This window comes from Electrona antarctica, assembly GCF_951216825.1.
Source record: "Electrona antarctica genome assembly, chromosome: 12".
NCBI lineage: Eukaryota > Metazoa > Chordata > Actinopteri > Myctophiformes > Myctophidae > Electrona > Electrona antarctica.
In genome coordinates, this window is record NC_136793.1 from 28,861,524 (window position 1) to 28,879,193 (window position 17,670).

General features: G+C 41.9%; 1 protein-coding gene across 1 annotated transcript; it reads right to left on the reverse strand.

Moving 5' to 3' along the window:
• Positions 1–1,953: 1,953 nt before the first annotated feature.
• Positions 1,954–15,905, reverse strand: LOC306934367 (solute carrier family 28 member 3-like; the record flags this gene model as incomplete). The annotated part of the gene is made up of 15 exons (XM_079516936.1): positions 1,954–3,111; positions 3,401–3,512; positions 3,984–4,082; positions 4,967–5,048; positions 5,797–5,994; positions 6,211–6,379; positions 6,637–6,767; positions 8,066–8,191; positions 10,021–10,101; positions 10,483–10,563; positions 10,738–10,815; positions 12,062–12,175; positions 13,281–13,425; positions 14,101–14,290; positions 15,794–15,905. 15 exons carry the CDS (start codon positions 15,903–15,905, stop codon positions 3,012–3,014), a joined length of 1,818 nt encoding a protein of 605 aa, XP_079373062.1. The 3' UTR covers positions 1,954–3,011.
• Between the last annotated feature and the right edge of the window lie 1,765 nt (positions 15,906–17,670).

Here is a 17,670-nt window from a genome sequence, read left to right on the forward strand (position 1 = left end):
TTGTGTATTTTGTTTTGTTTGCACCATCATAATGAATTTCCTTTCTCTCCATTTTTAGCCTTCATCTCTCCCCACTGTCTGCTCTCGCATCCCCTATCCCAGTTCCTCCACCATCTCTGGTTATTCTAATCACTGCCTCCTTGAATCTTTGAAACTGTACATGTCTATTTTGTATTTTCACTCCTTCATCCACCCTTCTCTGTCTCTGTTTCCTCAGTCTCCCTGACCTTCCTTTTGCCATTCCTTTCTGTTCGTCCATATTCCTTCCCTCCAAACATTTCTGTTTCTCCCTGTCTTTGTCTTGCCCTTCATTTGTGTTCTTTGAGTGGTGGTCGATGACAAGTCAATCTCCATCCCTCAGGGTTTTTTTTCTTTCTATCATCCTCCTTTCCATCCCTTGGAGTGGTGCTAGATGACAATCCAATATCCACCTGTCTCAACCTAATATTCATCCTCTTTCTCTCTCTGTTTTTGCCTCTCTCACTGTCTGTCTCTCTCCGTCTTTCTAACTCTCTGTTGCCCCCTCCCTTCCCTTCTTTTTCTTGTCTTCTCTGGAGAGATAGCAGCGATATCACAACAGCCTAGTCTGAGTGTCTTAATTAAAATGGCACATGATATAATAATCGCCAATAACATTTTCACACTGCAGCTCTGAGCTGTACCTGGGGTGCACTGGCTTAGCACCCATAGTTCATGCTTCACAACTCCAGCCATAAACAGTCAAATTCGGTGTTAATTTCACTCATTTAACTCAGAGTGTTAAACTGGGCCCAAATGGACACTGAGGTTTTTACTAACTGTAATTGTAATGAAAGAGCAGCCAGCAGCCAGAAGCCAGGCGTGAAAGGGCAGCGGTGTTGCATTATGGATAATTAACTTAAGCACCCCTACATGGCTGTAATGGAATTTTTAACATATTGTCATGAAAATGAGAGTTGTCTCAAAGTGGACAGTATTTGAGACTCAGAGAGCTGACATTTGTACTGGTAATTCAAACAAACACTAGGGACAATAGCAAGCTCCAAAACACATACCCTGCAATAAAGATGTAAAAAAAACTGCACTCTCTGGACTTGCCTTACCCCTTATCCCTAAACTTCTTTTCCTTTTATTTTTTTTACTATTTTGAAAAACATTTTTGAATAGTTCCAATAGCCAATATACACGCTCACAACGTGCAGATGTAGATCGGCTAGTTGATTGTTTTTCAAAATAGTAAAACATACAAAGAAGTGTAGGGGTAAGGGGTAAGGCACTGGCAAAAATAGGGCTCGCCTCTAGGTCTTGATTATGACTGTAAGTTGTTTTTGGTCGGTTACAGATGAGATGACGTGTGGTGTGTTAAATGTAGGCTATGGTGGGGACATGCATGGGGCCATAAGCAATATTTGAGCGGCGTCTCCAGAGGCCTGTATAATGTTATATGACAGAGCCTCCTAAGCTCCTGGAAGATTAAGGGATCCAGTTTGCCTTTATGATCATGCACACAAGGAACATGAGTGAAGTTTACCGTGCTTTATTGTAGTCAACACATGCTATCAGTGATCACAGTGCTTAAAAAGGCCAGTCTGTTACGCCTGAAGTCCAATGTATATGTCATCGCATGAGGGTATTGCGGATGCTCAAAATAGCCGATCTACAAGCTCACAACGTGTCGCGGATGTGTCCAATGTTCCCTCGCTCTGTGGGGGTGTGAAACTCACACGTGTGAATACCACCACCTCCTGCCGACAGAGACAGGGAGCCATCTGACCTTTTCACAGTGGCTGATTTTTAATGAAGAGACTGTCATCTAGCATCTCTCTATAATATGACTGCAAGACAGGTGAAGGTGCTGCTTCCTTCTGTGTCACATGCAGATGTGAGCGCATATACCCGGCCTCCCATGATCCCATCCCTCGAAGGAACGCAACACTTTCTTCTGTGCTCTCTCTTGGGTCTCAGTCTGTTTTTTCACCCAATGATACAGTGTAATGAGTTTGCACAGTCAATCAGTCCGTTAGAGTCCAGTCCATTCTAGCCTGAGCTTTGGTGACTTGACTACTAGTTGGACCTAGTATGCATCTGATGCTGATAACGAGGAGGAAGTGAGACCACAGTGACATCAAGTGGCCAAGTTATATATTGTTCCTCAGAGTCAACAGGTGCTTTTGTTAAGGCTGAGCAGAAAATAATAATAATACAAAAATAAAAAATAAATATATATATACAAGCAGGACATTTGGCACTGAAATGAATAAAAAACACACTTGTGTGAAGTTAGGGGCGCTCTTATCATCATATCACATTCCGTGCTCAGCCAATCAAATCATTTCCATTGTCATTCCGGACAAACACAATTGGCGTCTTCAATTTTCTGCCTTATGTACTATTTGACATATACTGTATATAAAAAAATCACACATTAAAAAAAAATCACACTCGTGTGAAGTGAGAAGCGCTCTTATCACCGTACATCATCATGACGTAAAATAAACACTGCCTATTTGCTCAAACACTATGACGTAAAATTCTCCATTCATTGTCAATGGGAATTTAATGTTTGTTTAAGACGAAGATTGTGGACGGTAACCAAAAGCTGGATGTATCATGTAGGAGGGGCTAGCGCCCCTCAAAAAAAGGATTTATTCTCATTACTGTATTGCACTTCATGTCATTGTCAAAGTATTTGTATACTCTGGGTAGTGACAGTAAATTTAATCTAATCTAATCTCATCTAAATCATCGCTAGAATTCACACAAACAGACAAAGCTGGGCATAGGAGGGGCTAGCACCCCTGAAGCAAACAATAAGGGTGGAAGGTTAGGCATGAGGGGGAAACTTTTTAGCCTAAGTTAGTGGTAGATTTGGTTTAAATGGTTGAGTTTTTCCTCTATCATATAATACATGTTGTAACTTAGGTTTTGTTTGGTTTTAGTTCTTGTCCCACAAAAGCTGGGATGGGGTGTGTCCTGTCCTGGCGCACGTTGAATGTCTGTGTATGTATCCGTGTGTGCATGGTGGTTGGAGTTTAAAGCACTAAGCTGCAGTTGAAGTGTGTGGAGGGCATGGTAGTGCAGCAGCCTTGCAGAGCAGCCGCACTGAAGTCACTGAATCCCGACATGGTCACACTGGAAGAAGAGCACAGATATACAGTATACGTATATCAGGCACAGGCATGCCATGTATACATATATATCAATACAAAATGTATGTAATGTAGGCTAAAAGGATAACACAAAAAAACGTACAGGACTCTTGTTTCCATTGTGGTCCTATGATGTATGCGTGTACACACACACACACACACACACACACACACACACACACACACACACACACACACACACACACACACACACACACACACACACACACACACACACACACACACACACACACACACACACACACACGCACCTGATGTATAGCTCTGCACAACAGGTGGCTAGTTCTGTGCTGTTGGCCACATTGGTGTGGTTGAACAGTGTGTTCAGTAACTGCTGGCAGTCAAGTGGAACATACAGCACTCCTAGAAATGCACAACGTGAACATATTATTTAAATTCTACTGCTGCATGTCCAGTACAGTCAGTCACACACACAGAGAATGAGGATTTAAACTAAACCATCCCTAGGAACGCACGGAATAGGATTTGTTTCTGTGGGAAGGTATTGTAAATTAATGCCGTACTACTTCATCATGCAAGAGTGTCGCACAAAAGTAGTGAAAATAGCCGATCTACAAGCTTGTAGATTGGCTATTTTCACTGTTATTAAAGTTTAATAATAAAAAAGGAACCGCTTTGGACTGTTTCCACCCAACGACAACATCATCATGTTCCTGATTCTCAATGTCACATTGTCACTATTATGAAAAGCAAAAAAGAAAGCAAAAAAGAAAGATCGGTGCGATGACACAATGAAGGGAACGAGGGAAGAGATAGTATAGAGAGAAACAGAAAGAAGGGCAAAAATGAAAGTAAAAAGGAGAGAATGGTCACCTGCAATGCATGCAGTCATGAAGCAGGCAACTGTGCCTGAAATAAGTGCTCTTATGCCACACCCGGAGATGTCAGACCTCCTGTCTGGAGCCATGGCCGCTGGGGGAAAAGAACCAATGTTACAATGGTATAACAACAAAGCATTTTATACTAACTAGTACTCTTTCTCTTTGAGCAATGATGTTTACAGAAACCATTGTTCTTTAGTGTAGTGGTTCTCAAAGTGGGGTCCTGGGGACCCCCGGGGGTCCTTGGAAGGGTTCTAGGGAGTCCTCAGCTAAATGGGTGAATATTTATACTTAATTTACTTCATACTTCATTTGTTTATTTACGGGACAGACAGTGCACATTAATGAACATTAAATACATGTGCAATAAATTTGATGTCATGTAAATTTAAATGTAGTTTTAGAAGCGTATTTCCATCCGTAGTCCCACATATAAAAACATCACAACAACAGTATGACAAAAACAGAAGATACAACATACAATATATAGCTCCCTATACAGCATCAAAATCAGTTTAACCACTTTAAACCTATGCAGCGGCGATTTGAAAAAAGTGTCCATAAGAAGTAGTAGATTTTAACCAACTGTAAATTTTAATTTGGATTCTAACAAAACTATTCAAAAAAATGGTCTGTAAGGAAATGTGTGAATTTTCTTACAAACAGCATTTAGTTGTGGAAATGTAGTTATGGAGTCTTTTTTCCCCCTTTATAGTGGCCTGGATTTGAAACCTGGCTGTGAGACACAAAATTAAATTCAACAATATTGTGAATGTGGCAAACAAGGTCATCAAGACAACCGTCCCTCCCTCATTAATGTCCTGTGTAAATGCAGCACAGATTGCGGTAGTCACACTTTCTGTAAAATTGGGACGACGTGGGGGGCCTGGATTTTCATTTGCCTGTTTGTCTGTCTGTCTGCCTGTCTGTCTATCACAGACGTGGAAACAGCTTTTGATAGAGGGTGGAACTCACACAGTCCTCCAATCAACATCCCCAGGGAGGCAAAGTTGGCAAATCCACATAGAGCGTAGGTTGCTATGGTTTCAGAGTGGACCTGAGGAGCAAGAAACAGCTTTGGTCCACATTTTTCTGACGGTCTCTTTCATTGGTTGTGATTCTGTCAAAATGATTCTACTGTATGGCACATATAACAACATGTCAGAGGAATGCACACATTGTGTAGAAGATGATGCGCGGATAGAACTTGAAACAAGGACAATAGCATGTCTTGGGCGCAATCATTATTGCTATTTAGAGGAGCAGTCATGCAAATCAAGTAAGTACGCTCCTAATGCTGACGTCAATCACAGACTTTAACAATGAACTTGATGTGTGAGTGGCAGTTTAGTCATGTTCTGTGATTTCATGATTGGACATTGATTAGAATTGCATCCCAAATAGAATGAACAGAACATTGCTTTTTTAAACAGTTTCTTTCCTATACCAAGGCAGTAAAGGCTCCTATATGGACATCCTTAATTCTGCCACATTATCTAATGAAACTGTTTGTTTGTTTTTTAAGAGTATACTACACCTACACACATGTTGCCAAATTTTCATTCAGGTGTGCCTTTGGATCACCATGTCCTATGCTATACTATAGCATTGACCTATTCAATCAGTTACAACATTGCATGAATGCTAGCTATTCCATAAGATTAATGAGAGGTTATTAATCTATGGCTGTTCATAACTGTGGCTCACAAAGCTAAGAGGGGGGGGGGGGGTGAAAGTACAAAAATAGACAAGAAAATAAATACACTAGTACCAACACAATAACCAGAGGCAGAACAAACACTCACAGAGATATACTGCTTAACGTTGTCCACATATTCAGGCCCACCAGCCTTCCTTAACTTAATGAGATCAGCCAGTTTCTCATAGGCCACAAACTCATTGAAAAACGTCTTCAGTCCAATAAGTTCCCCCACAATGAAGCTGTCCTCCCAGGAAACACCCATCATAAAGGAGACAGGCATGAACACGTAAGAGCAGATAACCTAGGTGGGGGAGAGACAGTCAGTGTTTCCATGAATTATATCAGTGTCTCTACCTCATTGAGAAAAGGATGTTTTGAAACCACGCTTGTGTGTGTGTGTGTGTGTGTGTGTGTGTGTGTGTGTGTGTGTGTGTGTGTGTGTGTGTGTGTGTGTGTGTGTGTGTGTGTGTGTGTGTGTGTGTGTGTGTGTGTGTGTGTATGTAGGTGTGCCCATCACCGAGAAGCTCAACTGGGGGTAGTCGAACATCCCTCCCAGCCATGAGAGGGCAGCATCGGCAAAGGCCAGCAGGGCCATGAAGGCGATGAGGCTGACGGCAACGTTTGCCACCAGTACCACAGCAGAAGATGCTCCATACGAGGCTGCTTCCAGTAGGTTCTTACAGTCACTGTGGACAATAAGACAGAGCTTACAATTTGTCTCAATGCTCAAGCTTAATTTATACTTTGTGGTATGGCCACGTAGTCCGCTGTCCCAGTTCAATCAATTTATTTCTGGCGAGTGACGCAGTATAATGTAGACTTTATACTACACATGCCACCTTTTTCTGATATAAGGAAGGGGTGAGATCATCTAGACTAGATCATGACAACACATGGCAGCCTGTTTCAGTTTGTGTGTGCACATTGTTCCATTCTCTCTCACCTTTTGGCCAGTTTGAGGCCTTTGCTGTCTGTTATCCTCGGGGTCTCTGTCTCTGGCCAGAAGAGCTTAGCGATGGCCAGACTGGCAGGGGCAGACATGACTGATGCTGTCAACAGGTGGGAACCTGCAATCTAGAGTATGAGAGAGGGAGTAATGGAGAGAAAGGGAATAATGCATCTGAACTGAATCCAATCCTTAGTTTTTTTTGCAGATACAAGATCGTTATGTAGCTGTCCCACTTTTATGTCCCATAAAACGCGAAATCACCCTAATATGGGGATGGGGGGGGGGGGGGGGGGGGGGGATGTTTCCCACCACTACAGGTCAATGGTAGCCTCTTTTGAAATCAGGTTTTGTCAGGAAATTGGTGACTGCAGAGTCCCATAGTCATGCTAGCCTGTGCAGTGTGCAAAACAGGCAAAACAACAATGAGACCCTTTCATTTCTCTTCTGTCATCAAATCGCCAGCTGTCATCAAGCCCATATTCATTTATCCTTTCACCTACATGTCCCTTCACTGCTTTGCTAACTGCAAAATTCATGCAGAAGGATGTACATGGTCTCAGTGGAGGACGTGCCGTATAGGGCATAGCAGTAGAGGAACTCTGAAAATATTTGTATTCATTGGAACCAAGCCATCCAGGCTCCATGGTGATTCATGACCATAAAACATTTGATTCTGTGATTCTGTGAAAAAAAGAGTATTTGAAAACCGCAAAACAAAGGGTATGTATGTATGTATGTATGTATGTATGTATGTATGTATGTATGTATGTATGTATGTATGTATGTATGTATGTATGTATGTATGTATGTATGTATGTATGTATGTATGTATGTATGTATGTATGTATGTATGTATGTATGTATTTATTTATTTCACAGAATCAAATGTTTTATGGTCATGAATCACCAGGAGCCTGCATGGCTTAATTGGTTCCAGGTTCCAGACAAGAATCAATATAAATATTTTTTGAAATCTCTATGGAGAGAACCGAGAGAAATGAATGGAGTTGTGTGAGGAACCACAAAATGGTCGCCACTACTATGCCCTATTCCTTGATTGATGACTGGAGGACTGTTTCATTATCACTTGACAACTGCGCCTTTTATTGTTTTGATGGACTACAGGACTAGAGTTTATCTTCTTGATATCTGCTTCACCCTGCTCCCCATATCCTTCCTAACCCATGATGGAACCCATCACCTCTCTACCAAATGGACCATTTCGGTTCCATTTGGTTCCATTTATACTCTCTCAGAGTTACAGCTGGATAACAGTTTTTTGCTTTTGTGCACACCTCCCTAGCTGGCAGGCACTCTTCTCTCCTCACACGAATGTGCTGAAAACCCTTACAAACACCATCATCATGTCTTCTCCTCCTGCTCAATCCTTCCACTAATCTTTCCACTTTCCCCGTCTCCTCACCCCAAAGGAGATGAAAGCTCCCAAAACGCTACCGGCGATGGAGGCCAAACCTCCTGTCATCACCGCGTGCATTTCAGACAGAGTCAGCTGACTGATATATGGACGAATCAGGAGTGGTGACTCCGTCTGAGAGAGAGAGAGAGAGAGGGAGAGAGAGAGAGAGAGAGAGAGAGAGAGAGAGAGAGAGAGAGACGCACACACACACGTACGTCAGCACCATATTATTTTCATATTTACGGGCGCGTTCGGAAATAGCGCACTGAGCGCACTGTGCAATGCAAACTAATAGGCGAGTGCGCTTCCGGTGCGCATTTCCGAACGCACCCTATACATCAGGACAGCAAATGTGCTTGATTCAATCAACTGGCTGAAATCATTTGTAATCCCTCCTATATGTTACTGTGTAAAATCACTGGTTTTGTGATGTGACACTATTTAACCAATCTGATTGGTAGAGTATGTTAATACAATATAACTAGTATACTGTAGACTGCAGTCAGGGCCGGTCGCTAACATAAGCAGTCTATGTGGTTGCTTAGGGCCACAACCAGTCAACCACTAGGGAGGGCTGGGGAACCACACCCTCACAAATGCACACATGCACACACTGCATAATAAAATACAATATAATGTGTCCTAGGTGAAGTCACCTCTGGAGCCTGTCATAGTCAAAGACATTGTTCAGATATTATTGAGAAACCTGTGGACATTGACATTCCCACCTCAGAAGATCACACTTCTTGAGAAAGCTTGGCCTTTTATTTCTTCTTCCTGTGACATCTGCTCCTGTTCAGTCATCTCTGGTGATGGCAGATCAGTTTTTATTTATTCATTTCCAATGAATGTCTGCTCAGGGTTGAGGAGATGACTCGTATAGGGAAGTAAATTGGACATCAAACTCTGATGATGTGGTCAAGAAGAGGGGCAGCCATGTTTCATCTCTACTCACAGGCAAAGTGTGTGACCCTATGTTCTACCTGAATGTTCACAAGATTCTCAATTATCCTGAACCCTTACTGTGACAGACTGTGACGGGTATCTCAAATGACAGGTGAGAATTATCAGCCTGGTCAAATTATTCAAACTTGCAGGGGTTACTGTCACAGTAATAATAATACATCAAACAGTAAGTACACTTGAGTACTGTATGAGTTTTGGAGTATCAACAGCTGATACTAGTTTAAAAAATACTCAAGTAAAGTGCAAATATTGAAAATATGTATCAGTGCAGTATTCAAGTAAATGTACATTGCTACTGTTTATGGTATATTTACAGCACATTTATGGACAATGAATCAAATAATCACTTACTGAAAATTAGTTTTTCCATATAAATGGATATTCAATTAAAGTGGTCAAGAAAACAGCCAGGTTCAGGTGAGAAAGTCTAAATTATGTTACCTCAGTGCATTGCCCACAACAACAAAATATTAAAGAAATTAGTATAATATACTGTATATTTTTTCAATGCACTGTATACATTAAGCCCAATTTATACTTAGACGTAAGACACTGAAAAAGAAAAATCTACAAGCTCACAGTACATTGCAGCTTAAATTAGGGCTAGCACCACTAAAGGTCTGACCATAAAAACGCCCCTGATATTTACATGAACAAAAACGCAAGCTTTCTATTCTTTTTTTCTATGCCAATGCGTGCGTGCGTGTGATTTGGTGGTTGTGCTGGGAGTGTTTTGAGGCCTAGGGCCAGCCCTGACTGCAGTGGTTGGACATGGTCTCCCTACTCTTGAAGACATTTAGACACCAGTCTCAGGTAGGACATGTCAAGGTTGACAAGTAGTACTGGCTAAATCTCATACGGCCAGTATCTCTGAAATTTGGTCTCTCGAGAGATCCTGATTCAAATCCTGGGTAGGAAATAAAATGTATGGATTGCAGCTTCTCTCATGCCAGCTTGCAGCTTTGCATGTAAATTCCGTCAAACATGTTACACACCTGTCCCAAAAATATGTTTCCAGCTGCAGCCATTGATTCCATTGGAGATGTTCCCATCGTTAGCTCCATTATGAACCCGACCTGGGGGGGGAAAGTAAAAAATTACTACAGCAACTATAGACCATTGCATGTTCTTGCAAACCTATGTCAGAATGTGACATTATCAGTAACAAGCCAGGTTTATAAACTGTCTACGTGCTGGAATACTCTCCATACAAGGGCACCGTTCACCATCCACGTGGACCCCCACTGCAATTTTAATATAGGATAGACGCATACGATATATAGTTACACAACATCTGTATAAAATAAATCAGCACTACTACACCAGTGTTGCCATCCATGTACAATATATACCAATGTTGCCAGTAGAGAGCAATGTGACTCCAAATATAGTTGTTAGCTCAATGACAGGAGAGATTTACTATTCCTTTAGTACAAAGATAAGCATTACTCTCTTACCTTGGGAATGAGCCAGGACATGAAGCCAACATAGTAGAGCATGGTGATGACGGTGCAGAAAAACACTATGATAGGCAGCACCTGTTGGGAGTGTGAAGTTAACACTTTAAGATTTTGCAGTGTGGTAGTGGTGCTTTTAGTTTTACAATATATGCATCTGATTAAAGTGATTATCGTTGCCAGCTTGTGTGTGTGTGTGTGTGTGTGTGTGCGTGCGTGCGTGCGTGCGTGCGTGCGTGCGTGCGTGCGTCATACCTTAAAGGCAAAGAAGTGGTCTTGATAACTCTCACCAAAGACAAACTTAGAGCCCACATCCGTGTAAGACAGAAAGATCTATGTGGAAGTGAAAGACAAATATAACCTTTTGAAACTGAAACGTTTCTCTCCTTTCACAAATCAAGCTCAGTTAGTGTACACTGTACAGCAGCGGTTCCCAAACCTTTTTGGCCATGCACCCAGTTACCTCCCGACCTAGCTGACGCACCCTCCACATAGAAATATAAATTGCATAACCTATATAGAGACATATATTTCCTATTTATCCACATATATGCCTATATGAACCTGAATATGGCATATGCAGCATAGGCTATATTCTGCATATACTTGCCATATATTGGCATAAGATGTTAATATATTTAAAATAAAACCATAGCACCCCCATTAGCCTTTTCATGTCGCGCACCCCCTAGGAGGCGCTCGCGCACCACAAGGGGTGCACGCCCCACAGTTTGGGAACCACTGCTGTACAGTATGTACTGTAGGTGTGCATGTCTTTGTATGGTTGTGTGGCTGAGGTGTGAACCACTTTCAACTTGGCATTCTTACTTTGTGCATGTCATTATAGGGAAAATTATAAAAAACATTTTCAATCAATAAAAAAAAAATATATATATATATGTGTACTATGATTCTACAAACAGACAGCCTACCGTATTGTGCCAAATATAAGACGACTCTGATTATAAGATTCATCTAAAAATATAAATTACGAAATGTCTGTGTGTGTGTGTGTGTGTGTGTGTGTGTGTGTGTGTGTGTGTGTGTGTGTGTGTGTGTGTGTGTGTGTGTGTGTGTGTGTGTGTGTGTGTGTGTGTGTGTGTGTGTGTGTGTGAATGTTCTAGCCCCCCTGCACTTACACAGTTCATCTGCATTTTGCACACAGACATCGACCATCATGTTATGCAGGGCATCACAAAGCCTTTTTCCAAATTAACAAACCGTTCTCCCAGTTACAGCCTTACTGTGCATGCATGGTTGCTTTACTGCGCATGCATGGTTGCGTTACACCATCATTCACTGCCTTGACCTTTGCCATGGGTCGCCGGACACTCCAAGCCTCATAACAACACTGACTCAAGACACGCTCCATATATGGCCAGTACAGAATTCATTCCATATGTTGATCTCGCCCAGCAGTCTGCTGTCACCCAGGTGGATATGTTGATCTGACCCCCCATTCCAAAGCCCCAGTGCTCGCCCAGCAGTCTGCTGTCACCCAGGCGGATGCGTGCACTCAGGCGTCTTACTGGTTGTACTTAATGGTGTGAGCGTGCATGTGTGTGCATCCGTACTGTACCTCCACTTGTTTTCCAAGCCAGTCGACTGCAGTGAAGCCGACTGTTGTCCTGAGAATAAGAAGACCAAAGGCAAACTGCAGTCCAACACCACACAGCACAGTACGCCACGACACCTGCAGAAAGCACACATCAACTGAATGTGCACTGTGTCAGTTCAATTCAATCCCTTTATTGTCATGGTGAAATTAAAGCTGTAAAACATGTTTTAATGCTTTAGGTTTAGGGAAGCAGTAGCCTACACTGGAGACTGATGGGAAAGTTAGCTAAGCAAAAACACACAGGCAGAGATCAATCATCGCCAACTGCCGGGGAAGTACAGAGTGTGGTGCTATAAGCACATACTGACTAATACTATACCAAAGGGAGTCGTGGCAACAAAGTGTCTGAGATCCCAGGTCATCAGGATGGATAATCTAGGTACCAATTACATCAGGAAGTGAATGGGCTTCTCCCGCTGCTTTTCGGATGCAGGTCTCTTTATTTGGATGGAATATTCTGGGGCTCCCTTTGAAAACCATGCCTTGTACTAGAGCTGAAGGAGTCCGCAGATCATCTCATAAGAAGTGTGAAATCCCTATCCACACAGGCCGCAAGGTATTTATCCGTACAAGCCGAGATATACAATGCCATCTCCAGTCGGTAACACAGAGAGGTGATGGGGTCAGTGCAGACCGGTAGCACTGGGTTAGGCTGGGGAGTACTGGGCAAGCTGACAGAGCTCCTGGAAAGATGTTGGGCACCTTTGATCAAGCCAGGCGAAAGTCATTCTCAGACCGGGCAGTCTGCGGAAAGCTGTGAAAGAGCTAGGAGAAGAGGCAGAGAAAGCAAGCTACTGGCAGTGGCTCTGGTCTGGATCGAGGAAGGATAACACGCAATTTAAAGGCAGCTCCAAGGAGTGGTCAGGAGATGTCCCTAACACGCCACTAACATCTCCCTCACTGAGAGACGTACAGTATATACAGTAGGGGGTGAAACATCTGTGATTTCATGCATGGGAGTCCTGAGTTCAAATCCCATGCATTTTACGGATTGCAGCTTTAGGTTTGCAAGTCAATGCACTAAAGAAGAGAATATATAACAAAGAATAATTTAAGAGAAGTACACATTTCAGCTAAATGCTAAAAGCAAAAGAAAGGCATCTAAAACGGTGCAAATGCAAAACTGGGGTGAATGCAGTTGGTGTGCATGCGTGTGTACGTGTGTGTGTACATCCCTTACTCTGGACGGGTTGTTGGAAAAGAGCAGCATTAAGAAGATGAATGAGAGCAGACCAGCAAAGGACACCAACTGTCTAGTTCCCTGCTTGGCTGTGTCCAACACCAACCAGCACACCATCCCTGCCACCAGTAACACACACATCACCCTATAGGGGCAGGGAGAACAAAGGGGACGAAGGGAGGAATATGGGGGGGGTCTTGTTAGTTGTTACCAACAAGAGCTGGAAACAACAACGGGGTAAATGAGCAGTTCTGTTGTGCCCAGAGAAGCTAATCAATGTATTTACTTTTTAATGTATTTTTTAAACAATCTGAAACTAATCTTGAAAGTTTAATGTTTAAGAAAATCGTTTGAATTTTATTTTATTTATTTTGTATGTAAAAAAAAAAGGGGATGTTTACTCATGAGTTATATCTGACTTACGTAGGCCTACACTACCTGGTCAATGAAACACTGTGATTTCTTGTCAATTAAAACATTTCTGAAAAATGTTATGATTTAAACAAGGAATATCTTCTACACTGTGTCAATTTAACAACTTACTTTTAACCCATTTAAACCGGGAAAGCATCTGTGCCATTTTAGATTTTAGCGTTGGATATTCAAAAATAGTAGATAAGCTCACAGTGCCGTGCTGCAAGCTTGTACATCTGCTATTTCTAGCTACCTCTTTAAAAGTGTGTGTGAGAACTACTGATTTAAAAGGCATTTGTCGAATCGGCCTCTTGTCTTAATGGATTCAACTTTGAAGATTTCCTATACTGTATGCAGAGACAAGTCCTCTATATTTTGCATTTGGACAGCATCTCCTTTTACTCACCATTTGATCCACCTCCAATTCCCACTCAGGACCTTTCTGACAGGAAGGAGCCCCTCCCACACTTGGTCACCATAGTGTGCCACTGCCCAATCCCAAGCCACAAAGAACACGGTCACCAAGGTGATGACCAGCAGCCCCACGGCACGGCGGAGGTTGATGATGCACGCTGCTATCACCATAGCAATGACACCTGTAAATGTTTTTAAATATACATGAAAACCTGCACATCACATAGGCAGGCAAGGCCATTTTATTTGTATAGCACATTTCAACAACAAGGCAATTCAATGTGCTATGCACAGACACACAGAACATCGAGCAAAGGATGTTCTGTGTAAAGAATATAACAATACTATAACAGAAATAGAAAGGGTGCACAGCTGAAAATCTTTTCAAACATAAATGCCATCTCCTACTCCTACAGACCTACACCTGCTCTCGGAATGAATGTTCACGTCCCATATCGACGAGGACGGATCATTTCGTGCCTATCGGTATGCAACTCATGTGGCACTCAGCAGACGTGGACATTGCACCACTGGTCGTGGACTTTGATTTGTTTTTGATTTGTCTTTAAAGCCGGTGTTTTTGACATTGAGTCTACATGGTCTGCATTATGCGACATGTGGCGATGCTAAATGTCTTTACACACCAGTACCGTGACAAATAAACTATACGATATAGCGTTGATGAATATTTCACATCAAAGTATTAACAAATTTGGTGATGCCTCTGTCAGATACAGATTGATGCTTTTATTCAGTGAAAAATCTACCTTGTTTGGAAAATGTAATACCGGTAAATAATGTTGAACTTGCTATCAATGCTTAATATTTGTGTTCTATGTACGTTTGACAAACCAATTTCTCAAAATAAATGCTCCCAGTGTGTAAGAACTTTAAAGAGATACACACAGTGCTTTGACCCGTAAACCAAGGAGGTCCTGTCCAAGCAATGAATGTTGGGAGTGAGAAAGTGTTGCATTATCAGTTTCATGTTTTCTCCCCCAGCTTAACCCAATAAACAAGGAAACCATCTGTGTCCTTGACGGTCCGTGAGTTTTGCATTGGCTATTCAAATTCATCACGTTGTGAGCTTGTTTTAAAGAAATTGACAAATCATGAAAGTGTGAGCACTACTGATTTAGAAGTTTTAATGGGTTAAAGTGCAATCCTGCGAAGGAAGAACATTTAAGGAAGTAAGTTTCATGAATAAGCAACCTCACTTGATATCTTATCAGGAATGAGTGAACTGAACACATTCCAGCGTCTGCTAGCCTGCTATCACAGAAAGCCTGACACAATAACCTCTCCTACTCTCTGAAAGACCAGTATCTTCCAATGCAAAGGTGTCCAAAATAATACTGGTCCATTAATGGCTGATAAAAGATCACAATGCACAATAGTAGTCTAATCAATAGTAGTCTAATCATTGTATAAAATACAAATAAACATTGAGTCATACAGTACATGCAGGTCTCAGTGTGTGTGTGTGTGTGTGTGTGTGTGTGTGTGTGTGTGTGTGTGTGTGTGTGTGTGTGTGTGTGTGTGTGTGTGTGTGACGCGACTTGGCCTGTTTTAGCACCACCATGACGCTGATTTGAAGGAAAAACAAAGGAAAAAACGAGGAAAAAACAAAGACTCATCTTGGGTCCTGCGCTATACATAAAGAAAAATGTATGTAGATTATTTACCTGTCACTAGAAATACAAGTGTAATCATCTTGATCTTCATTTTGTGTTCTTCAACATAATCCTGGAAGGCCTCGATTTTCTGCTCCAAGAACCTGTGGACATGCAGGTACATGGAGATGTTTATTGACAGAAGGAGAGACAAAGAGGCTAGAATAGATTGATGATTTACTGTAGGAAGCATTTACGGAATGATGTGACATAAATAGATTGCACACAAACCTTTTTTTATGTTCATCCGCTTTGTCAAATGTGCTTTCAGCCTCCTGTGCATTTTCCAGATCAATATATATTTGACCGTGCTCCTGTCACACACACATTTTAACCATTTATATATGTCCACACAAAGGAGATGCATATACAAGGACCCAAATAGTATAGGTGCATTAGAGTTACATTTACAAAATCATGGCATGTGTTCTCAAGGTACAATAGGCATGTCACTCAGTAGTCAGTACGCGCCTCCTGCCAATTATAGCGGAGACAACAATACTTTGCCTCCTTGCTGCCTTTTTGGGCATCCCACGTTGTTGGAAACCTCTAACAACCAGTCTGTGCGTATGCCCTAGGGCCTAGGACAGATCTACACCTATAGCACACCTCTGAGATGGTAACGGCTAATTCGGTCTGGCTTTAGCTAGGCTAGGTATAGGCTATGGACGCCTGCAATTCCAAACTGGCCCCCGTAAATACATTCTGAGTCCCCCCCGATCCCCTTCTCCCCTTACTGTATGTTTTTCCCTTTTTACTTCCTGATGATTTCCTGTTTTTGTATAGAAGTGTATATCTGTATAGGTCTCTAAATGTTCAGATGAATTGAAAATGGTGGACCCTGTTGTGTAATGCTCTATCATGGTGTCGTCCACAGTAACAGTTTTTGTATTGACTGGTGCTTTTGTTTGAAATGTATCCATTCGGCATACTGTGAAATAAAAATTTCAATCAATCAATCAATCAATCAATCAATCAATCAATCAATCAATCAATCAATCAATAAGTGGTTGGTATTTAACACCACACACACACACACACACACACACACACACACACACACACACACACACACACACACACACACACACACACACACACACACACACACACACACACACACACACACACACACAGTATGTTTGCAGTGCACAGTGACACATGCATGTGTTTACTTAAAAGACAAAAACAGGTTTGAATAAAAAGAACAATATTAGTTCTCCATGGAGTACTGAGCTATTGGTTTGACATTTCTCTTCGGTGTGAAAGTGTGTCTGATAAAAGGTCTGACACACAGTTACCACCCATCTTTTTCCCACCGACCGCACTCTCTGGCGGTTCTTGTATTCTCTTGTAGCCTATTTGTTTTACTGAGGATAAGATAATAAATAAGTTTAGGGTTATGCATAGTTTTACTAATAGGCTATAGGTTAAAGTTAGGAATAAGGTTAGGAATACCAGGTAGTCTAGAGACTGTTCCGAGGTTGCCAGATTTGCACTCGGGGCAACTGTGTTTTGGGGCGACCGTTTGGTATTCTTTGCTGACCAGGTCATTTGTGTTGTGCTGCCATTCCTAGCCTACTATATGAGTGCTTCTCTACCACATATTTATCGCACAACCAAGTATATATATATAACAGGTAGCCTACTTACCTCTGAGTCAAAGGCCAGGTTTTCCTTTCCCTTCCTGTGAGTTGTTTCTGTTAGTCCATTCAACTCCATGTTGAGGTTGCAAGGTTTGTTAAAGCACTATACTTATTAGTTACAGACCTGCCTGGCTTTTTATATGACACCTGTGAAAGACATCCTCATTATCTCTGTCTTCTCTCGAAAGATCTTTATACAGTATCTGTGTCTTCCCCCTCTCTGTCTCAGTCTCTCTGTCTGTC